Below are 24648 nucleotides of genomic sequence, written 5' to 3'. Positions count from 1 at the left end.
ACAGGCACAAAATGGAAAGTGGTAAACAGCCACAAGTGGATATGGATGACTTGCCACAGGGGGCTGAACTTCTTCAAGCATCCTTGCCAGTGGGAAAGATGCCAGTGACACCTGCATCCCTGCTGAACTGACTAGTGGAGAGTAAGGGTCAACAGGAAAGGATAAAAATCACATCTTCTTACAAAGCCAGAAAATTCTCCATGCTGAGGCTTTGCCTGTAAACTGTGGAGCAGAGTTTCTGGAGACTCTGGGAGTTAATTATTTGGGATCTCTGGGATGGCGGTCCAGTCCTCTCTGCACTGGAACATGGACCCTTGGGATTAGAAACACCCTTGTTTTGACAGGCCAGACTGACACTGTGATAGTATCAATACCTAGGCATTACTGCAGTTGGAGGAGCAGGAGCAGCAGCCTGCCTGGGCAATCATGTTCTGCCTCCTGACTAGGGAACAAGGAATGGGAAACTATGCATTTTGTTGATTGAACCTAGTCCTGGAAATACTAATCCACCTGAGTTTAATTTGTATCTTCCCTACTTTGAACCAGGTCCAGTCTTCTAAGCACCAAAGTAGGAATTATACCGTAGCCTTGGCAGTGCTACTCCATTAACCTGTAGTGCTGCTAATTAAAAAACACAAACCAAAACAAAAAAAGCCCTGCCTGCTGCCGTCATTCATTCTTTTTTCTTTACACAACCTGGGCTCACTGTATGTGTCAGCTTGTGGTAGGAAACTGGGGTGGAGGAGGTGGTAGCAGTATTCCAGCAGAATGTTACAGGCAGGCAGGCAGGCACGGAAGGAGCTCATCATTTTTGCAGCTGATGCATGCTGAGAGGCCTGTGGATGTCTGGCAGCAGCCAAAGAGGGAAGGTCCATGCTTTAAATACTGTGTCAGAAACAAGACAGTGTTGTAGTAGCATAAGAAACTGTCATATTTAAGAGGTCATAGATCCAAAATGTGTATATATTTTGTAGAGCAGGTGAATAATAGTGGAATACAAGTTATCTTTCTAAAAGTTTTAACCGAAGACAGGGAATTAGACTCAATACATAAATAACTACATGAAATTATATAGCCTTTCTTATTCAGACTTGATAGTCTAACTTTTCCCTCCTGGGTATTAGAAAATATATGAAATTCTCAATTCTTTTATTTTTTTGTTTCCTACCAAAACTAAGAACCCAGGCCCAAGTTCATCGGTGGAAGTAAGCCTATATGTATCCAGTGAGCAAGAAATGCAGTTTTCTGCTGAGCCACGAGGAAAAATCAGCAGAAAAGGAAGGAAGAGGTCAGCAGGTATTCTGTGTCCATCATAAAAGGATGCAGCTACAGTAAGGAAAAGAGAGCAGAGGAGAAAAGGAATACAATGCATTTAATTGTGAGATATATATTCATATCCAGATAAGACTGAATGGCATTGCTGTATATTAAAAACGCACAGCTTACTTTATTCTTTTACTAATATATTCCCTTTTTGTTTATTTTCTTTAAAGGATGTGTTTATTCTTTACATGCAAACAGCAAATTGTAAAGACTGCAAATCGTATCCATCTTGGTAGTAACAGTATCTGCGCTGGTAAAATAATCTCTGACATAATTTAGAGATCTGGTTGGAGCCAAGAGAAAACATGATACATTTATTTGACAAGTGACACCAATTTCAAAGTGGTCATGTTTCTTCTAAAGATCATGGTATACAGTCGTCTGTGACATACAGGAATGCAGCAGTGTGGTACAGCCAATAATTCTTATTGGAGTCACATTGTTGCTCTCACTGAATGCATTTCAGATTTCTTAATTAGACATAAATTACTTTGATCTCCCAGATCCACCACACACTTGTAGAGTGCTTGAAATACGAGGTTTATGCAGTAATCCACCCCTTTAGGATGGAGGGCGACCAATCACAGCCCTGCTGCAGTGAAAATGGTCCTTTCACTGAAACCAGGCATCACTACCAGAAGCAAGCCAACGAATTTCCAGGGCTGATGAACCTCTTCCTTTGCTCTCATCCAATAAGCATCTTTCTGTGCTTATATTTATGAGTGCAATTAAACAGCTCACGTGCTGTGTTTCTGTAATGTGGCTGTTAACGCATGACAAAACTCCTCAATGGCAAAGTGCAACAAGCGAAAATGCTGCAACTTGTGGATTTTAATTTGGTCCTGAGAAAGGAGGCACGTTTGGTTCCCTTCAACGTAGCACAGGCTCAGCAACACCGAGACTCCCTTCACGAGGAGTTTGCTAAGCCTTCTCTAGCCATGGCGTTATCTCACCACAGGTGCCGAGGCAGCCGCCGTCCCCATGGAGATAAGGTGACGGAGCGAGGGAGAGACAGATGAGTTCTGGACCAAAGGTTAGCTCTCGAAGTGATCCAGCTTTTCTGGAAAGGAACTGGGCTTTCCCAGGCTGCCAGGACTGACCTGACGATGACAGCCACCCCCTTGGTACCATAAACCCGTTTTTAATGAACCCAGAGGAGAACTCCCGCGGGGCACAGGCTGAGGGTGCAGCTGCGGAAGGCTCGGTCAGTTGGGGAGATCGGTGCTGCTGCCGCCGCCGCAGGTGGTACCTCGGTGGCGGGGCCGGGCCAGGCCGGTGTATCGGCGGCCGCCGGCAGATGGCCCCCGCCGCAGCGCCGATCGGCGGCATCGGCCGAAGGAGGGGCCGGCGTCGCCGCGCTAAACCTCCGAGCCCGCTGCCCTCCTCCTCCTCCTCCCTCGCCGCGATGGCTTCCTAAGGGCGATGCTCCCGGCCGCCACCGCCAGCACCTCCCGCTCTGTCGGTGCTCGGTGGGCCGGGGGCTCCCGGCGGCTCCTGCGCGGTTCGGGGCCGGGCCGGGGCGCGGGCGCCAGCCCTCCCGGGGCGGGGGCAGCCGCCGCCTCCCGCCGGTGCCGGGCGGGGGAGCCGAGCGGCGCGCAGGCGGGAACGGGAACGGGGGAGCCGCCGGTGCGGGGGCCACCCTGAGCCCGAAGCGCCGCGCCTGACGGCCGCCTGCGAGCCATCCATCCCTCCCTGGAAATGCCCCTCCTGGCCGCGCCGGCAGCTAGGGGCGGCATGTAGCGCGGGGGGAGCGGGCTCCGCGGAGGCGGGAGAAGCCCCTTCCCTCCCTCCGCCCGCGCTCGCAGCCGTACACACACACACACACGCCGCGCTCCGCAGCGAGGCGAGGCGCACGGCCGGCCCTCCTCCTCGTCCTCCTCCCCCGCCCCCGCCCGCTGGGTGCATGCCCGCCTCGCCCGGCGCAGGCACGGCGCGCCGCTGAAGCAGCCCCGCCGCCGGGCACCCTCGGGCGCCGGGCAGCGCCGCCGCCATGGCCGAGGAGAGCTCCGACGTCCCCAAAGAGTTGATCGGTAAGGGACGGGGCATGGCGGCGGGGATGGGGGGTGTGGAGTCCCGGGGGAAGGTGCTGCGGGGGCAAGTTTAGAGGCCGCCGTGCGCGGGATGCAGCGCTGCCGGAGACGGGGCTGGGGGGAATCCGGGGGTGGGTCTGTGGAGCCGGGGAAGCGCCGCGGGGGCAGCCCGGGGGGGCTCGGCGCGGGGCTGGAGAGACTCAGAGGAGCCGGCGGGGGGCGGCGAGGCCGCGTTGCTGCGTGCGGGAATGGGCGGGCGGGGGCTGCGGGGCTGCGGCGGGCAGCGGGGAGGCGGTCGCGGGCAGCGACGGAGCCCTCGGGAACCGCGGCGGAGCACAGTGTGCGTCCCCTCTCCGGAGGGATCTGTGCGGGGTGCCGGCAGGCTGAGAGCGCTGGCAGACGCGCTGGGAAGCTGCCCCGGCCCCCCGCGCCCCCCGCCCGGGGCACGTCCTCGGAGCGCCTCAGCCTGGCCGCACGGGCTGCGGCTCCGCTCGGCGCTTTTTTATTTATCCCCCCGGGCTTTGCGTAGCTTAAGACTCGTTTTCCTCTGCACGCAGGAGAGAGTGAGGGTATTTGTAATTAAAGTTCTATTGCCCCATGCACACCAGCCCCCATCCTGCGTGGTACACGCTTGGGAACTCGGTCACAGGTGATGGCGAGGACCCTGAAAATGCTGTCATCGCTTTTGGGGAGCTTCCAATAAATGGATGGTTGACGCGGCGTGTGTGTAACTGGTGCCATTTGGGGATAACAGGTCTGATGCTCCAGCCCCTCAGCTGCCTTGTTCAGGTCGAATTTCCTTTGGTTTTGCCGGTTGAAGAGCCATCTAAAGATCTCACTAGCATTAGAATGACAGATAGAAACAAATTTGTCAGGCAACAAGCTACATGTTGCGATGAATGCAATCCTTCAGACCTTACCTAGGTAATTTACATTGTTGCATTTCCTTCAGTTTCATCAGTCAGCAAGTGGTTTTAGCATCTACCAAATATTGGTAAAATCTGGGTGGACATTTGCAGCTGCTGCAGATTTTTTTTTTTTCTGTAGTGAAAATAGCTTTATTTTGTAGTCGTTTAGATCTACAAACGATGTGTTTTACAGAGAGACTGTAATCTATAGTTTACTGCTAAGAAGTGATGAGCTGGGAAGTGTTCTAGGAGTAGCTATGGTCAAAACCATGGAGTTTTTCTATTTTAAAGTGGCCAGGCATGTTTGAAGTGCTAGTACACGGTATTTCTTACTCACTATGGGTCTGCACTCCAGTGGTGTAGGTGAGGTGTGCTGTGCATTACAGGGAAGAATAAGGTGGGCATCTTCACGCATCCCCTACTCTGGTGGCTTTGAACAATCTTGAGAATTAACCCCCCCAGCCCTGGTGCCTTGCACAAATTCAGTTTGGTTTGTCAAAGGCTATTCTAGGGTGTGGGGGGATCCGTTTATGTAGATTGGTTTATTTTCTAGCAGTATTTTGGTGTCTGCATGTTAAAATTTAACCATTAAATAGGCTTTTTGTAATAACCATGTTTTGAGAGCTGGATGAAAGGATGTACTTTAACGTGGAGTGACTGGAGTGTGGAGATTAAACTGGGGGTAGGAGTGTTTGAGCTGCAGTTTTTGTTCTGTTACTCACTTCCCGTGTGACCTTTGTCAGGTCTCGTAGGTCATAGTCTTCAAAGAAACTGTTGGCTTGCCTGGATCCACTCCTCCCAGGTGTGGATGTCTGAAGTCTCCAGCATTAGAAATGGATGAACACTTTAAAATGCGAATCTTAATGTTATGTTTCTATCTCTCAATCTGAAAATTTACTTCATGAGTCCACTTGTCACCCAGTGTGGAGGGAATTGTCTTCAGTCCCATGGAGAGTATCTATGAAATCTGTATCTTAGCTCTTTGAAGTAGCGTTTCTCACCCTTTCAGGCAGGTAGAGCCTTTCGAGGAGCTGATATCCTCATGATGCTTTGTGCAGTCCGGGGTCCCAGGCCTCTTCTCTCCCTATGGCTTGTTGGAGTAAGAGTGCTGGAGCTGAGGGCTTGCAATCATTCCCACTTCTGCTGTGTGGGACCCGTGGGACAGCAAAGGGAAGCGTGTCTCTCCATGCAGGTGTATCAGGAGGAAGTCCCTTGCTAGATGTAGGCACTTGGAGCTGTTTGTGGGAGAGGAGAAACCGAAAGGCACAGGCTGCAAGTGGAGATAAAGTAGCAGAGACGGACAGCAGCAATACCTTCTGCAAGGAGACAGGACTTGATGAAAAAGACTCTGTGGTCAGCTTGCTTCTGTGTTCCCAAGCAGGGACAGAAAGGCCAGAATTGGGCATTACCCCTGGGAGAGGAGGCCCTGGGGGAACAGTTCACATCGGGCTGGACTTTCCCCCGGGCTCCGCTTACCTGGCTGCTCCGGGATTTCGCAGCCTGGCTCCTGACCAAGCGGTTGCTCCGGGAGCCGGCCGCGCTGGCTGCCTGCCACCGGGGCTGCTGCGGGCTTGGGACACGCTTCTCGCTAGGCAAGCCGCTGTTCCCGAGGAGCTTTTGTTTCCTGACAGGAAAATTAAAATTCCTGGGGAAAACATGCCGATTCTGCAGAAAGAGCTCTTTCTGGTGAAGGGTTTCTCTGACCAGCCACAGCTACGTTTCTGACTTGCACACTCTTCTGCCCTGCAGGCAGAACACTGTGGCCTGGGTTAAACATCCAGACTTAATAAATAGTGTGTTGTTTGTGCTAACGTCTTCTGACTACCGGATGAAAATTGTGCAGAAAAGCGCTATACAGAGCACTATAATTAAAAGCTTTAGGAATAGCCTATTATCGTTCATTTTTGCCTTTAAACTTAAGCGTGCCCAAAGGCAAAGTGTATGTGTCTGGAGAGGGTGGATACTTGCCTTTTACAGATGCCTGTTGTTGGGCTGGAAATAGGTTAATGTGTTTAAAAGATTTCTTTCTCATTCCCTTTCAGTGGGGGCTGGGGAGTGAAACTTACGGAAGGTGCCAAATTGGCTCTTCTAGATGAACTCCTCTGTTTATCTCTCAATTACATCAGTGTCAGTAGTTGTATGAGCTTTCTAGACACAGTTCCCTGTGTGTGTATTCCCTTCAGGCCAGGGTGCAAATGTTCAGGGGAAAAGCTGGTTCGTGTCATACTTGGCAGAGACTGTGTATGCATGTGTGTGCATGCACATATTAAAACATTATGGCAACTAATGTAACTTTGGTGTTGGCACCATGGAGTGGATACGTTGTCGCTGGGATTTGGACCAAGACCAATGTTGCCTCCGTAGCATCCTCTGCATAGCTGCCAGGTGTTATCTGGGAATCTGCTCAGTTTGCTTTGCTACCTTCAATGCACAGAGTACAAAATGTGTGAACAGTGGCTCTTCCATTGCCTGACCCATTTAGCCTCCCTAATATTTATAAGAGGCTGAAATTTGTGCAATGCAAGGAGCTAATTTGCTTTAGTAAGCTTTTCAGGTGCAAACAATAGCAGTGAGGAATTTGTTGTATTTTCCCAGAATGGAGCTAAACAGTGCTGTGGCTTGCCTTGGGAATGCTTTTGATATGTAAGCAGTGCTGGGAAAAAATATCAAATTGTGTTTAGAACCCTGGCATATAACATCAATAATCCTATCATAGTAGACACAAATTATTGTGTAGATGGCATACATAGAAAACTGTACTTGTGTTAAGTTGTGTTTAGTACTGAGACTAAACTCATGAGACTTCCATGAGTACCAGCAGTTGGACAGCATAACTCTTGAGTCTTTCTGAAAACTCAACAGTGGTATCTGTTTCCTTCTTCTTGACACTGAAGGTATTTAATTAAGATATTTTCTTTTGTTTCAGAAAGTGTCAGGGATGTTATTGGGAGGAAAATCAAAATTTCTGTCAAGAAGAAAGTAAAGCTGGAAACCAAGGGAGATAAAGTGGATAACAAAATATTGGTAAGTACAATAGAAGGATTCTAATTACATATGCAAAGGAAAAACCAGTATATTTTCAGAAGGCATTAATTCTCCTCTGGAAGTGTTCTTTGAACTTTGTGTGTGCCATAAGATATCCATGTAATTAATTTTCTTACTTTTTCTTGCTTTCATGATAGCCTGCGTAGGAAGTTGGTGTGCAGCTGTGCATGTCTACAAACACTTGTTTATATCGGAGTTATTTTTCAGAGTTTTGGGTATTGTATTGTGGACTGATGATAAAGCAAGCTATTGTCAGAACCTGTTCTAAAATATTTTGCTGCCTTTGCTAGTTAGGTTTCCTGTTTACATCCATAAGAATTTTAAGTGGCCAAGAAAAGCAAAATGAAGTGTGTAGAATTAATTTTGAGAATTTGAAGCTGTTATGCAGTGAAGAACAACAGTAAAACTGTTGGGCTTTTTGAACTCAAATGACTATTTGTGTTTTTTGGTATTCTCTGTTAAACAGTCATAAATCTGCATTTAAAAAGAAATGCTTAATGGGTGGGATTCTAAATTGTTCTTAAAACTGTAGTGGAGGAAACTGTCAAATTAATCTCACTTAAGTATGCTTTCCTGTTTTCTCAAGAATAGTTTTGCTGGCCTCTCCTGATAGGAAGAAAGCTGTGGTAATGAGCTGCTACATTAGCATACTATCTTAAATACGCAAAAAGACATGAAACTGTATTTCCTTGCTCTTTTGATACATTTCTATCCGGAGAACTCTGAGTAACAAACACAAATAAGTTCAATGCTGCTGTAATATTTTACAAGATATTTGAGATTTGGTGTCTTGCATTCGTGCTGTTCCATATTTGAAAGTTTTGTTGCCAAAGCTGTTGTCACAGATATTAGGTACATTCTCCATGCAGATGGGCTATTTTGTCTTTCAAAACCACAACTTTTTAATCACTTCTGAATGATCTTAAAGTATGTGCTGCTATCCTTGGGCTGTAGATAACGGCTCACTCTCCTGTGAGAGCCACTCCTTAAGGAACTTGAAGTATTTTCTGCTTAATATCTATCCATGTTATATCTAGTTCCTTGATTTACAGTTTCTGTACTGGAAATAGATTGAATATGTGAATGTTGATTGATTGTCTCTATTTATTTGAAAGCCATGTTTATAGGGAAGGCTGATAGGTTTCACTGAAGTGGTTACACTTGATTGACTTTTTGACTTACATGGCATCATAACTATTATCAATAGTGAAAATATATTGTGGAAATACTGAAATACTGTTCTGAACTGATGGGACCAAGAGAATGTCAAGCTTTGATTCATCAGTGAGGTTTCTGAGGGATGTACTACTTGGCAGTAAAATGCCTAAATGTGATGACTTGGGTGTTTTTCCTCTCTTTAGTCTCCTAAGCTCTCAGGTGAGGGACTTTCACCTTCCATGACAGAAGAGGTACTGAGAGGGAGAGAACCTTTCAGAGGTTTATGAGTTAGTGAGCGCTACTTGTGTACATACATGTTGTCTGCAGTGCACAAGATAAGTGTTTCAGGGGAATGATTTGCTGGATGTTGTCTGGTACAACCATTTGTTCTTTGATGCAGAAATGCAGGGGATTTATATTGGAGGGAAAAAAATAGTTTTTATTCTTAGAGAAATTGATTATTGATTGCTGGAGTTGGATTTTGCATTTTCCTTTGCCGTAGAGGAAAACTGCCTTTTGTGAAGCTCTACAAATCACTAAAGATGCTTTTTTTACAATGATTCTCTGACTGTGTAAATCTATTTGTGGGATTGTTTGGTTTGGATTTTTTGTTCTTGTGGTGTTTTGGGGTGTTTTTGTAATTTTGGCAAGTTTTGGGGGGTTTTTTTGGTGTGGTTTTTTTTTTTTTGTTTGTTTGTTTGTTTTTTTTTTTTTTTTCTTTTTTGCAGAGGTGCTGAATGTTGTCTACTGTGGCAAAGGCCTGTAGAGACTGTGGTTCACTTTGGGGATGCAAAGTTACATGAAATGCAGAATGCTCTGAAAAAAATCACCCCAGGAACACCTTAAGTTTGGTACCTCAGATTAATGGAGAATTTTTGCCTTAGTGTGTCGGCACAGTCTCACCTCTTACCTGCGTAGTAGAGGACATATATCCTTCTCTCAATAAAAGAGGGATGCCGAAAAGAAATAACCTTGCTTCAGAAGTATTTGAGTGCTTAATACTAAATGCTACAGGAAATCTGCCAGCAAAATTAAGAATTTCTGTACTCCAAGCTGGAAGTTAAGTGTATTCAGTAAATAATGCATACAGCCGTGGTCTGACCGGAGCGGGTAAAACCGAGTTGCTGTGCCTTGGGTGAGCCTGTCAGAAGGAATGCTGAATGAAGTGCTGGCAGCAAAAGCAGCTCAGTAATTAAAGACTCTATCCTTAAATGAACGCACCAGAGGGCTCAAATGTGATTGCATGGGCAACCTTCATGCCAGCACTCCTCGACTCCTGAGAGCTTAGTTTTGAAGCATTAATCTTCTGAGTATTGTCTCTTGAGTGCGTGTGTGGCAATGGATTGTTTTGAGATTTTGGGTTGAATTTTGTTAGTAGTTGGGTGTTTATAAGCAAATTAGGTGCCATACATTGGGTCCAGCACTTAATAGGGAGGAAATACCAGTTGCTCTCATCTAGCTAACCCCAGAGCTGTTGTGAAATGCACTCATAGCTTTAGAGGAGGTTGATCACAGAGTCTGGCACTGAGCCCTGACACCCAAATCTGTGCTTTAATTAAATGATCTCTCATCCTTTCTTCCTAGGGAAATCCAGTAAAATCAGTACCACTTAGAGATTATTTAAAAATGGCTGCACTTGGCAGGTAACTATAAAAACACTTGACCTCTGGCCCTGTTGTTCACAGTGTATTCAAAGTACAGAGTACTAGAATATGGATGTAACCATCTACTTGAATCACTCTGCTATAGGAAATTCCTCTGATAATTAAGATAGAAATTGAAAGGTGAGACTAAAGTAAAAAAGAGTGCAAACGCCCTGGTGTTGCTTGCAATAGGGTCCCAGTATTAAACTGGTGAAGTTGGTGGATAAAGACCGTGCTTGCCTTAAGATGCTTTGGGATCCCAGCTTTGGATGCCAGAGTTTGGATATTATGTCTAGGAATTTTGATACAAACCAGATTTTTTTTCAGTCTGCACAAGGAGTTTGCGCCTCAGTAATCTCAGTCTGCAGTTATTTAGTTTTTCAGTTAGTCATAATGATGCAAAACAGTAAACATCGTGAGTTGCTGAGCTGCCTCTGGTCTGCTGGCACCAAATCTCATGTGTTCGGGAAGCAAACGGATATCCAACCCTGAAAAGGCAATAGCCAGCTTGAACAGGCAGCAAAGCCAGTCCTCAAGCGATTAGAGCTAAACCCCAGCCCCATCTGGGTACTCAGGCAGAGTCAAGCTGCCATTGGGGAAAGTGAGGAAACATGCAGGCATATAGGAGACCTTGAAAGGTGACAAGTGGAACAGACATCGTGGGGCTCCCCAACAGGACACAGAGTTGAGTGCTAGAGCTCTGAAGCAAGGTGGGGAGCTCTGGTCAAGGCTTGTTCCTACTTTTGGGGTCACATACCTGCACTGTGTTGGCTGCAGGCAGCCCAGCTGCGGCAGAGCCCTTGAGCAGGCTGCCCCAGCTGCCTCAGCCAGAGGCAGAGTACTCCTGGAGGAGTGGACCCAGCTGTGTTTGGCTTCCATGTGATGCTCACAACAGCATTCTGACTGGGTTAATATAGATAAAGACGTCACTCTTTTCTAATCAGTGGAGAATTGCTCTGTTTTTGTGTGATTGTTTTGTTTAAACCTGGTTTCTTGTGAGGACAAGGTTTAAGGCATCATGCTGAGTGCCCTGTGGTGTTTTTCCTCACTCTGACAACTTCTGACCTTCTCTCCAGTTTCAGCTTAAGCTGATGGGTATAGAGAGGTCTCAGTTGTGATGATAAGAGGGGAGTGGGGGGAGACAGCCAGAAAAAGAAGAGAAACTTTATACCTACTCCCTCTTCTGAGGCCTCCACCTTTTTGCCACCATCAGGGATCAGGCAGAATGCCCTGTGGGTGTCTGTGAGATACTTCAGTATTTCCTTCTCTCTCTGTCTTTTTTATTTATTTTTTTTTTAATCCAGAGGCCTCAGTGATTTTCAGGTTATCACCTGCAGACAAATGCTGTTAGGGGACTGGGCTTCTTAGCCTTGGTGTTTGTGGTGCTGCTTTCCCCCCCTCAAAATAGCCAAGGTATCTGTACATAATTTTGCTGATTGTTTCCTACTGCCTTTTCTTCCTCTCAGATTTATTGTAATTAGCAGCAAACATTGGGAAGTTAGAAAGTGAGAAACGTGAGCTAAAGCCAATATGTGAAATAAATGTGACCCACTCCTTATGAAATATTGATGTTTTTAGGAGTGATTCATGACAGGCCAGAATTCAGGATTCATCTTCTTTTTCGTCTTTACTATTAGAAAAAGAGAATATTCCTGCTCTAGTTGCCTTTGAGATTAGTTTTCCTTTCCTAAAGTATTATTATTTTAGACATAAAAGATAAGGAAATATTACAAGTGGCCATGCTGTCTATATGTTTGGTCAGGTTTCTTTGCTTTCCTGCTAGGTTTATTTTGATTTTTTGTTTGTTTGTTTGTTTGTTTTTTCCTCCCTAACCTTAAGGCTATAGAATGATGAGACATAGTGACCAAAAGCACTTTATTAGGAAATCCCATTGAGGAGTCTCTGTTACACTTCTGCCCTCAGTCATTTACATTTTCTTTGTTAAAATATCACAGTGCTACTTCTGAAATTGAGACAGTTGCTTTGGCAGGTGGCTCTCCTTAAAATGTACTGTATGCCCAACATAAATTCACTGAGAGCAATTCATATGTCCTTGTCACTTTCTCTGGGACATATGTTTCCATGGGCTCTTAGAATAAAAAGCTGAGTTGACTCCTGTCAAAGAAGTTTATATTTTTCTGTGCACATGGTCTGAGATTTCACGTTCTGCTTCTAAAGACTCTTATAAAGACTGGAATTCTATTTAAAAAATAAAATCTATCTGTGTTTACTTTCAAAGGAGCAATTATGGCCATTTTGTGTGCTCTCCATGTGGCTTCTGAATACTGCTTGAACAATGTGGATGACTCTCATGAAGCAACAGAGAGGAAAAAAGCCTCTAAGAGCTCCTGTGCCTGCTCAGCTATCAGGGTGGCAGTCTCCGGGTGGAGGCAGTAGTATTTTCCACTGCCAAAACTATTTTGAGATTAAAAGCTCTGGTGCTTGTTTTCCATTGCTCATCTTTTGTCTTGATCCATCCATGATACTCAGTTTGAATAGAGATGAATTTCACATCCTGCCTTAAAAAATATGCACTTCTTTTAAACCACTAAGAGCATGAAGCTCTCAGGGTTGTCTAAGGTTGGTTTTACATAAAATGTGTGCAATCTCACACGTTATAACATGACAGCTGGTGTGTGATAATGATGTTAAATAGGGACATTCTTTAAAAATAATGGTGTTTCCTCTTCCCTGCCCAGAACATTGACTGTTATGACATATATCTTAAGTGTGTCTTTATGAAGATGAAAGGAGGTAGGTGTTGGTACATCCTTCATGTCAGGAAATCTAAATGAAGTGAGGTAGAGTAATCAAAAAATACTTAGATGTGAAAATATATTTTAATACATTTACAAGGTGCCTCTTAGGAAACAACTGAACTGTGGCCTGTAAGATTGCTACAAAAAACTGAAATAAGAAGAGTACTGCAGGAAATAGAATTTATTAATTCAGTCATGCAGTTGCATATGTTTCCAAAATAGGAAACATTTAAAAAAATACACATGTGCAACTTTCACTGAAATTTACGTTTGTTAGACACTGATCCATAAGGTTACTTTTAACTGGTGGGAAGATTTACAAACCTAGCTTCCTGGAGCTCTGAGACCCCCAATATAAGAAGGACATGGACTGACCTGTTGGAGTGAGTCTCCCCGGGGATTCTGCCCCTCTACTCTGTGCTTGTGAGACCTCACCTGAAGTGCTGTGTCCAGCTCTGGGGCCCTCAGTGTAAGGACATGGACCTGGAGTGAGTGCAGACAAGTTCCATGAAGATGATCACAGGTCTGGAGCACCTCTCTTATGAAGACAGGCTGAGAGAAATGAGGTTTTTCAGCCTGAAAAAGAAAAGGCTCCAGGGAGATCCTACTGCAGCCTTCCAGTACTTGAAGTGCACTTGTAAGAAAACAAGGTCAAATTTTTTAACAGGACCTGTTGTGATAGGAAAAGGGGGAATGTTTTTAAACTAAGAGGGTTAGTTTAGAGTAGATGTCAGGAAGAAATTTTCTTATGATGAGAGTGGTGAGGCACTGGAACAGCTTGCCCAGAGAAGTTGTGGATGCCCCACCCCTGGATGTGTTCAAGGCCAGGTTGGATGGGGCTTTGAGCAACCTGGGCTAGTAGAAAATGTCCCTGCTCATTGCAGGGGGTTGAAATGAGATGATCTTTAGGAGCTCTTCCAACCCAAACCATTCTATGGTTCAATTAATTGCTGTGATAGTGGATGCAAGTGCAGAAATTCAAGATGATTTCTTGCATCTTGAGTGTAGTGTGTTCTTTCCATGCTTTGGGGGGACAGAAATGCAGCTTGCTTGTTCTCCCTTTCTTTAGTTTTGGGCAACTGGTACAGGCAGGGAAAGGAAAGAAAAAGGGACTCCTTTTTCAGTGCCCTGAAATCACCTGCTGTTGTCCAGGCTCATGTGCTTTGCATTTGCACACTCGCCTGCAGTGTTCTGGAAGAAGGAAATGTGAACATGATCTTGCTCTTAGCAGTTTCTGCTTTTCTGTACACAGCTCTAACAGTTATTGGGGTAAAAAAAAATGTAGTGGGAGGAAGGAATCCACTGTAGCTCTGAATTGATCATGGAATCTTTCCTCCTGTCAATTTTTTTGTAACCCAATTAGAAAGCATTTCCTTTTTAAGCTGCCACACTCTTTCCACTTCTCTTGCTGAATATATAATGTACCAAAGTGCTTTGCTAATGTGCTTTTGCTTTGAGAGGGCCTGACTCCTTGCCACCATTATTTATGAAATGGAGCCCTCCTAAGCAAGGCTTTTCATTGAAATCTGTGCATAAAAGAGGCAGAAGACTGATTATTACATAGAATTTCCCTGAAGCTGAAAATAAAAAATAGAAAATTACCATTAGGGTTAACTTCTTGTCTCAGTCACTCTTTGCCATTGGTGGCTTTTTCCCCCCAAGAAAGAGAAGACTCGGAGGGGAACAGAATGTGTTATTTGGTAGACATATTTTTGTGGGAGGTTTCTTTTATTTTTTTCTTTTTTTCATTTGGGTGGGGTTTCTTTTTTTTCTTCCTTTTTTCCCCTCTTACAGCTTGTTTTATCTGCCTGACTTACTTTAAGAAAAGACTTCTCATGCAGAGAATGTGGTTCACTTTGGTGTAAGTAGTGTGGAGGAGGACACAGTAAACTTGAAAAAAGACTGCAAGGGCTGCTAAGTGAAAAGTTAGTGCAGTGTACTGTGAAAAATGCTTCTTGTTGCTCAGAGTCTCTCCCTTCAACCATTGTTGTACTGGAAAATTGGTGAATGACACTGATCTGTTTGATTATTAAAATTCTTACTTGAGCTCACCTACAATTCTTCTTCATTTTTTTTCTCATGATGGTGGTAATTTAATTCTGTGTAAAGTAATTACAGGTCCAGGATATAAAATTAACTTTTAAATTTAGCTGCTGCTAGTGGTACTCTGTACAGCTACCTGAGTCCCCAGGCTGATTTCTGCCCTTGGTCCTGTCTCATCTCTCCCTGTTTCTAAAACCTCTACTCTGTGTCAACTCATGAGTCTTTGTCTTAGTGATAGCTTCCCTAATTTCATTATTTCAGATGACAAACTGTTAGGATGCAAAATGTAATTATAAGAGCCAGATTCTTATAACCCTACATTCCTGAAACAGACTTAACTAAATTAATTGGCTGCTGGATGGGAGAAGAGAGACCCTGGCGCAGGGAGTTGGGGTTGCAGAATAAGATCTGAATAGCTGTGGCATGTGAAATTTAAGTCTAGCACAATAAAACAAGTTTCTGTTAAGAAGCTCAGAGAAGGAGTCACATTGCTAGTGTTGATAGTAATTAAAAGGGTTCCTGGGTCCTGTGGGGCTATTGGAAAGGTGTTTGCAGCGTAGAAACTGTTGTCAAGTGAGAAGAAGCTCTTATTTAAATAGGTTTTTTTTCTGGATCTTCTTTGCAAAGTGACCATTATAAAATACATAAATACAAGAATTGTGGTTGGTGTGAATGTCGTGCAGCTTATCCCCTTGGCTGACAAATGACGTTTGTATCCCTGTATACAGTAGAAGGCCTGTGTGACAGCAGGATGGGCTTCAAGGTGTGCATGAGGAGGTGGAAAACAGAAGGGGAGATCCTGAGTCTATAATCTCCTTAAGATTTCATCCTGCATTGCATTTTCAAGTGGTGCTTGTTTCTGTGCTTTTTAGATCAGTCAGTAACTAATTCTTTGCCCTTTCCAAGCTGAAGCAGTGGTTAGCAGCGTGCTGCCTGGGAGGTAGGCAGTGGTCTAGAGGCATGGAAGCACTCTCTTAGCCAGGGCTTAGGAAGCTGAGGTCATTTGAAGCAAGCCATTTCTACTTTGTGCCTCAAAGATGCTTGCCAGAGGCATGTCTTTATGGAGTAGCCACTTAAGGTACACATCACTTGAACAGCAATCCTTCCCTCGTACCTAAGACTTGGTCAAACCACTGCTTTTGTAGAGCTCCATGAAATTTCAAGGATTTGAGCCAGGTTAGAGATACCTACTTCTTGGGGCCAGGGAGCAAACCAAGAGGGTGAGATAGCTGCTGCAGAGCAGCTTCTACTCAGATTTGATTAGAGGAAGTGAATGGCTGTTGACCCCAATGTGAATTGGGAGATAGGGCACTGCTGTGTTTGTTCAGGGTCAACCTTTGAATGAAAAGGCTTCTCCCTCTCTGCCTCGAAGGCCATTAGCAAGACTGAAACTATTCACAGAGAACTACTGATAAAGGGGAAGCCTTTCAAAGGCTCATCTCCTAACAAACACTAGAGGCTGACGCTTAGGAATGATACCTTTTACAGCCATGTATATGAGCTTCTACTCCAGCGTGGAGCTGAGGAGCCTTAGGGAGGGAGCAGTGAGGGTAGTTCAAAACAGATGTTTGGATTTTCAGCGCAGCTGGCTTTAGATGGCAATCTCTTCTTTTGGTATTTACAACGTTGCAAGTAAATATTTGAAGAAATATTTGCTTTGTTAGGTACTAGTGCTTTGTTGAGTAATATTTTCTGCCACCTTGGTAAGTTTATTCATATCCCAAAACTAAAGTATGCATTTATTATAGCACGAAAAATGAATTTTAAGTATAACAAGCAGTTTTTTTGACTGTGCTATTCTTCACATCTGCATTTTGCAAGTGACAGAAAAGTACAGGCTTTGGCCTCTCTCTTTTTTCAAGAAGGCTCTGAAATCCCTGTATTTTTGGTGAAGGATATCGATGTATTCTGTGTACAATTGTTGCATACATGATGGGTATCTTTATGCTCTCTTTATTACTTTGTATCTTCCTTCTTACTGTCCTTCCATATCCTCTGCTACAAAAAGTCCCTGGAAGCTTTCCTGTGGCAGATTAAATGTCAGGACCAGGGTTTACTTTTGTGTACCTCTTCTCACACTAGTATTCCTATTTTTCTAATAGCCCATATTCTCCCACTTCTGTTTCCTTTCCTTACAGAGATAAGACAAATATCCCTGAATTCCTCAGTATCCCTGCAAATATAGGCATGATGGACCAAACGTGATGCTGCTATGATAAAAAATATTGTTGGCTGCCATAAATTTTCTCTGTACACATTTTTATCTTGTCTTCCTAGTCCGGTTCTCTGCTTCCTTGTTCTACAATTTAATCAGAATCTATGCTAGGTCTATATTATTTGTGTCATGGTGGCAGTTTGGTCATGCTGGATATTACAGTGTTCTTGTGAAATTCGGATTTAAGTTCTTTCCACCTTTCCCAAAGCAGCTCTTTTGGGTTAAAAAACCCCAACATAACAAAAAAAACCAAAAACAAAACAAGCAAAAGCTTACCATTAAACCCCAAACCAACTGCTAGTATCTCAACAAAGTGCTGTACAAATTATGCTTGTCCTGAGGGAAGGCAAGGCAGTGGGATGGACACAACTCACTTACATTGCTCTCTCCACATCTCCAGGTACAGGAGCAGCTGGGCTGAGAAAAGGGGGAAAGTTAAAAGAAAACAAGTAAAGAACTATAGAATAACATGGCAATTTAAATGTAATTAGCCAATTACATTTAAATGGATGGTGCCAGAGCAGTGTAAAAGATTGTAAAATAGCTTTAAAGGGGTTTAATCTGTGAATACAATGCTTTGTTACCCAAGTTTTATAGTTTTGTCTTTACTTTGGAAAGACATCCTCTATGAGACTTGACTCTGCTGGTGGAATTTAACTGCATTTTATGTAATCTGTACTATTTCCTTCACATGTGATTTCAAAGCCAGTTTTCTACCATTTGCTTGCTTTGCTACACCATGTTGGCAAACTGCAGGAGAAGCTGAATGCTGATTCTCTTGGGATTCTATGTAGGAATGTCAACTGAAGTTTGGAAAAGCTGCTTATCTGGAGAAGAGTGTGTGTTGGGTCTTTAGCCAAATGCCAAGAAAAGTCTTCAGCAGTGACCTAATACCACAGGGACTTATATTTTTTGGTTGTTGTTTTTTTGTTTTCAAGTTTAAACTATTGCTTGGTTTTTTGGCTACACAGAGTACTACTAAGAAAAGCTAAAAGCTCTCAACTCTTACAGGTTGCATATTCAAATTAGAAAGATTTTAGATGGTTGCAGGTTTAATGGTGACACTGAAAATACATTGCCTTTTTGCCTTCTCATTGTTAAACTATGACCCTTTTCAGCTGACAGAGATTTCTGAAACTGAGTAAATGCTTATTGTAAGCCTTGGAAATATATTCCTCCATGTCAAATATTTTGAAAACATTTAGCCAAGAATAGAAAACCTGAAAATACTAATTTCATGTGATATTTCCAGTGTGGTACAATCCTTATAATGTATTTCCTGTAACATTATTAGATGGTCCTGCTATTGTTTTTATGTGCATGAAATTGTGTGAAATTAAAATTCTGCAGGTTTTTATATGGTATTAGTTTATCACAATGTATCCTTAATGCAATTTTAGTAGGTTTTTTTTTCAGCCTGAGGCCTTAAGTCTGTCCCAAATACATTATTCTTCTATTTTATTTTTTCCATCTTTTCTCTGTCTTATTGTCTCGGTTTGAAAGACAGGTATGGTCTAAGGAAAGGCAGGAGCCCCTTTTCTGCGATGCAGAGTGCAATCCCCCTCCCTTTTAATTATTTTAGGTCCAATTCAGACACCTTCAGGCAGGAGATATGGGGATGAGAATAACAGTTCTTTACTGGTATTTAACAAAGCAGAAAAAAAACAACAACAGCTATAAAAATTGGCAACAGAAACAGTCTAGCTCCGCTCCAGTCCCTTCTGGCCGCAGGCCGTCTCCCTGTGCTGTTACCGGTGCGGTGGGGGCAGGGCAGGTCCCGCGCAGTTGAAGAGGGCTGGGTGATGGCGGCCGCGGCCCAGGGGAGAGAGAGGATGGGGAAAGTTACTCCCCCCTCACGGTGTCGGTCGTGGTGCTCAGCAGAGTGTCCGGAGGTAGTAGGGTGAGCTGGGAGAGCCGCGGAGCGATGTCCAAAGGCAGGGAGCGTGGATCTCAGCGCTGGGATGACAGGAGAAGATGCCAGAGCAGAGCCCAGGTTCTCTTCCCACTCCAGGAGCCAAGCGAGAGCCAGTCCCCCGCTCCAGACCCCCCTATCCCACCTTTCCTTTTCCGGTTCCCCCCCCCCCTCTCCCTCCAGCCACCCCCCTACGAGAGAACATTATCTGTCGTTTTAAGGTGTAGCCACAATTACTTAGCATAACAATGGGAGAAATTCCACAGAAAGAAAAGCAAAGCATTCAAACCCCCAACATTATCCACCCCTGAATTTCTCCCATACTAATATGCTATATCAAATTAAACTGTTACATTATATATATACATACATGCAGTTAGAGACATAGGCACAGTACTATAGGTATTTCACCCTAAAACAAGGTCTCCTTGGGGTATGCATCTGGTCTCTCCATTCTTTTGCATTACCCACCAGGTGCAACCTGGTCCTTGAGCGAATACAACTCCATGGATGGGATTGTCTTTGCTGGAGGCAGGATTCACCCAAACAGTTTTTCCTAGCATACCTCTCATGTGTACCACTGGAACCTTATCTCCATTCGATATTCCCAAGGGCTCAGATTGGGCAGGGCCTGCTCGGTTAGTGGAACCTCGGGTGTTCACTAACCAGGTGGCCTTTGGTAGATTAATCTCCCAGTTCTTGAAAGTTCCCCCACCCAGTGCCTTCAAGGTGGTTTTAAGCAGGCCATTGCACCGTTCAACTTTCCCTGCAGCTGGTGCATGGTAGGGGATATGGTACACCCACTCAATGCCGTGTTCTCTAGCCCAGGTGTTTATAAGGCTGTTCTTGAAATGAGTCCCATTGTCTGACTCAATTCTCTCAGGGGTACCATGCCTCCAAAGAACTTGTTTTTCCAGGCCCAGGATGGTATTCCGAGCAGTGGCATGAGGCACAGGGTAGGTCTCCAACCATCCAGTGGTGGCTTCCACCATGGTCAGTACATAGCGCTTGCCCTGGCGGGTTTGAGGCAGTGTGATGTAGTCAATCTGCCAGGCCTCTCCATACTTATATTTGGACCATCGCCCCCCATACCAGAGGGGCTTCACCCGCTTGGCCTGCTTGATGGCAGCGCATGTCTCACAGTCATGGATAACTTGAGAAATACTGTCCATGGTTAGATCCACCCCTCGGTCTCGTGCCCACTTATATGTGGCATCTCTGCCCTGATGACCTGAGGCATCATGGGCCCATCGAGCCAGGAACAACTCTCCCTTGTGCTGCCAGTCTAAATCTATCTGCGACACCTCTATCTGTGCTGCCTGATCTACCTGCTCATTGTGTCGGTGTTCCTCATTAGCCCGACTCTTGGGGACATGGGCATCTACGTGACGGACTTTCACAGGCAACTTCTCTACCCGGGTGGCAATGTCTTTCCATTCATTGGCAGCCCAGATTGGTTTTCCCCTACGTTGCCAGTTAGCCTTTTTCCACCTTTCCAGCCATCCCCACAGAGCATTGGCTACCATCCATGAATCAGTGTAAAGGTAGAGTTTTGGCCACTTCTCTCTTTCAGCAATGTCCAGGGCCAGCTGAACAGCTTTGAGTTCAGCAAGTTGACTCGATCCACCTTCTCCTTCGGTAGCTTGTGCAACCTGTCGTGTGGGGCTCCATACGGCTGCTTTCCACTTCCGGTTCATCCCCACGATGCGGCAGGAACCATCAGTGAAAAGAGCATAGCATGTTTCATCTGCTGGCAGTTGGTTATATGGTGGGGCTTCTTCGGCCCGGGTCACCTGTTCCTGTTCCTCTTCGTCGGCAAGGCCAAAGTCTTCCCCTTCCGGCCAGTTGGTAATTATCTCCAAAATCCCAGGGCGATTCGGGTTTCCAATACGGGCACGTTGTGTGATGAGGGCAATCCATTTACTCCATGTGGCGTCAGTGGCATGGTGGGTTGAGGGAACCTTTCCTTTAAACATCCAGCCCAGCACTGGCAGTCGGGGTGCCAGGAGGAGTTGTGTTTCTGTGCCAACCACCTCTGAGGCTGCTTGGACCCCTTCATAGGCGGCCAAGATCTCCCTCTCCGTCGGAGTGTAGTTGGCCTCGGACCCTCTGTAGCTTCGGCTCCAGAACCCCAGTGGTCGGCCTCGCGTCTCACCAGGCACCTTCTGCCAAAGGCTCCAGGACAGACCATGGTTCCCGGCTGCAGAGTAGAGCACGTTCTTCACATCTGGTCCCGTCCTGACTGGGCCAAGGGCTACTGCATGAGCAATCTCCTGCTTGATCTGGGCAAAGGCTTGCTGCTGCTCAGGGCCCCAGTGGAAATCGTTCTTCTTGCGGGTGACCAGGTAAAGAGGGCTCACAATCTGGCTGTACTCAGGAATGTGCATTCTCCAAAAGCCTATGGCACCTAGGAAGGCTTGTGTTTCCTTCTTGCTGGTTGGTGGAGACATTGCAGTGATCTTATTGATGACCTCACTGGGGATCTGGCGCCGTCCATCTTGCCACTTTACTCCCAGGAACTGGATCTCTTGGGCAGGCCCTTTGACTTTGCTCTTTTTAATGGCGAAGCCGGCTCCCAGCAGAATCTCAATGATCTTTTCTCCTTTCTGAAATACTTCCATTGCCGTATCCCCCCACACAATGATGTCATCAATGTACTGCAGATGTTCTGGAGCTCCACCCTTCTCCAGTGTAGCCTGGATCAGCCCATGACAGATGGTGGGGCTGTGTTTCCACCCCTGGGGCAGTCGGTTCCACATGTATTGCACACCCCTCCAGGTGAAAGCGAACTGAGGCCTGCACTCTGCTGCCAGAGGAATGGAGAAGAATGCATTGGCGATGTCAATGGTGGCGTACCACTTTGCTGCCTTGGACTCCAGCTCGTACTGCAGTTCCAGCATGTCCGGCACGGCAGCGCTCAGCGGTGGAGTCACCTCATTCAGTGCACGATAGTCCACTGTCAATCTCCATTCTCCTTCCGATTTACGCACAGGCCAGATGGGGCTGTTGAAGGGTGAGTGGGTTTTGCTGACCACCCCTTGGCTCTCCAGCTCACGGATCATCTTGTGGATGGGGATCACGGCATCTCGATTTGTCCGGTACTGCCGGCGGTGCACTGTTGAGGTAGCAATTGGCACCTGTTGCTCTTTCACCCTGAGGAGTCCCACTGCAGATGGGTTTTCTGATAGCCCAGGCAGGGTGTTCAACTGCTTAATGCCCTCTGCTGCCACAGCAGCTATTCCAAAAGCCCACCTGAGTCCCTTTGGGTCTTTGTAATAGCCATTCCTGAGGAAGTCTATGCCTAGGATACATGGTGCTTCTGGGCCAGTCACAATTGGATGTTTCTGCCACTCTTTCCCAGTCAGGCTCACCTCAGCCTCCAGCAGAGTCAATTCCTGAGATCCCCCTGTAACCCCAGCAATTGAAACAGGTTCCTTTCCGACATGTCCTGATGGTATTAATGTACATTGTGAACCAGTGTCAACCAATGCTCTGTGTTCCTGTGGCTCTGATGTGCCAGGCCATCGGATCCACACCGTCCAAAAGATCCGGTTTTCCCGTGCCTCTCCCTGGCTAGAGGCAGGGCCCCTCTAGCCCTGGTTATTATTTCTCTCCTGGGCATACATACTGGAGGTTCCTTCAAGGGGATCTGACAGATCATCCTCCCTTCTGTAATACCCTGCACCTCCATGGGAGGCTGAGGCTACCCTCACTTTAGTGGAGTTCCCTCTGTTGGTGTTCCCCTCCCTGATTTGGCGCACCCGTGCTGCCAGGACAGAAGTGGGTTTCCCATCCCACCTTCTCATGTCTTCCCCGTGGTCACGTAGAAAAAACCACAGGTCAGCACGTGGGGTGTACCCTCTCTCCCTAGCTGGGGGGCGTTGGGCTCTACTTTTGGGGTCCATGACTCTCACTGGTGCTGCACTGATCTTCCTCACCTCTTCCCTTATCTCCTTCATCTCCTCCTTAAACTCCTCTCTGAGGTCCTTAGCCACAGCAGAGACATGAGCCTGCACTGGGCCAGCCATCATACTCTGATAATTCCTGAGCCTGTTGGCAACAGAACCCACTGTCACTTGGTTGGTATCAGCATCAATCATTGCAATAAAGGGGGTATATTGAGATGGGCCCAGGTTTGCCAGATTCCACAACATCTGCCCTGTGCACCTGACCTTGTCAGGGTCATTGTCATGCTGTCCATCCCTCCCAAAGAGCACCTCCAGTACTGCCACTTCTCTCAGCTTTTGGATCCCTTCCTCAAGGGTATTCCAACGTGTTCTCTGGTGGTACTCCTGCATTCTTTCCCTGTGGACAAATCTCTCTCTCACACTCATTAAAAGTCGCTCCCAGAGGGAAAGGAGACCTGTCTCCCTTACAAATACCTGGTCCACACCTGAGTCCTGGGTCAAGGCTCCCAAATTCCTTGCCTCAGTACCATCCAGTTGCACACCTGTACCCATAAGGTCCCAGACCCGCAGTAACCAGGTTGTAAAAGCCTCACGGCCCCGTCGTACAATGTCTTTTCGCAGGTTACGGAGACTCTCGTATGACAGGGACTCGGTGATGATCTCAACTTCTGGCTCCCCTGCTGGTTGTGAGGGGCCCCCTTCCTGACCCTTATTATCTAGGTGCCTTGTTTTCATCTTAGACTTCCTAGTTTCCACAGGGGCAACTGCTGCTGGCTGTGAGTGCCCTTGCAGTTCAGCTGGAACCTGGACAGATGTAACATCTGTGGGTCCCACTGCTGCACCACCAGAGTCTCCCTCTTTAAGGCAGGGGGAGGGTTTCTCACCAGCTGGGGAGAGGTACTCCTTCAGCATCTGGCCCATCTCACGTATCTCCTTTGCTAGCACCCCCACCCATTCTGGGTGGTTCCTTTCCGAGGTGGGCTGTGGAGCAGGGTCAAACTCTGGGGTAATATCCCTAGTCTCTGGGATAGGATCAGGCTCTGGGGTAACCTCCCTAGTCTCTGGGACAGGATCAGGCTCTGGGGTAACATCGCTATTTCCTCGGGTAGGTATCAGGGTTGTTATCCAAGTCAATCTCCCCTTATCTCTGAATGTTAGATAGAACAGGTTTAACAGGGATATAAGCAACACTAGCCACAATATAATGTCATTAGCATTTAAAGTGGATTGGAACCCCTTGAAGACTGGTGGGGTGAACTTCAAAAACCCTGTGATGGGTTGAGAAAAAATTTCACCTGCTGCCACTTCCTCACAGTAAGTACCATTATTGAAGTAGCCCCAGAAACACACACTTAGAGTGTGATAGCTCTGAATCCATGTGGCCATCTTCCAGAGAAAATTAAAAATCCATGAATTCCTCAACTGATCAACCCACATAATAAACTGGATAATAGCCACAGTAACCTTGGTTATGAAACTCATGTTTAAAAAAGGGCTTGCAAATGGGAGAGATATAGCAGTGACCACATGGAGGCCAATCCAGGGTAAGCTGGACAGCATGGTGTCACCTACCACAAGCTTGGGTAATTTAAGAACTGTTATCCCCTTTTCTACCCCTCTCTCAATGCCCTCAGGCAATGCCCCACGTTCCGGGCGCCAAAATCTGTCTCGGTTTGAAAGACAGGTATGGTCTAAGGAAAGGCA

At 45.9% G+C, this 24648-nt stretch overlaps 1 protein-coding gene across 6 annotated transcripts in view; it reads left to right on the top strand.

The window, feature by feature from the left end:
- Positions 1 to 3226: 3226 nt before the first annotated feature.
- Positions 3227 to 24648, top strand: part of CARMIL1 (capping protein regulator and myosin 1 linker 1) — a 194021-nt gene continuing 172599 nt past the window's right edge. For all 6 annotated transcript variants that reach the window (XM_014875147.2, XM_014875146.2, XM_088172249.1 and 3 more), the window contains exons 1-2: positions 3227 to 3353; positions 7188 to 7285. In XM_014875147.2, coding sequence (XP_014730633.2) covers positions 3314 to 3353; positions 7188 to 7285 — 138 coding nt within the window. In that variant the 5' untranslated portion in view covers positions 3227 to 3313. The remainder of the gene's footprint in view (positions 3354 to 7187; positions 7286 to 24648) is intronic.

Source organism: Sturnus vulgaris, chromosome 1, assembly GCF_052056855.1.
Source record: "Sturnus vulgaris isolate bStuVul1 chromosome 1, bStuVul1.hap1, whole genome shotgun sequence".
In the NCBI taxonomy this organism is placed as follows: Eukaryota; Metazoa; Chordata; class Aves; order Passeriformes; family Sturnidae; genus Sturnus; species Sturnus vulgaris.
The sequence above is the reverse complement of the archived record's forward strand: the minus strand, read 5'-3'. Positions and strand labels throughout refer to the sequence as shown.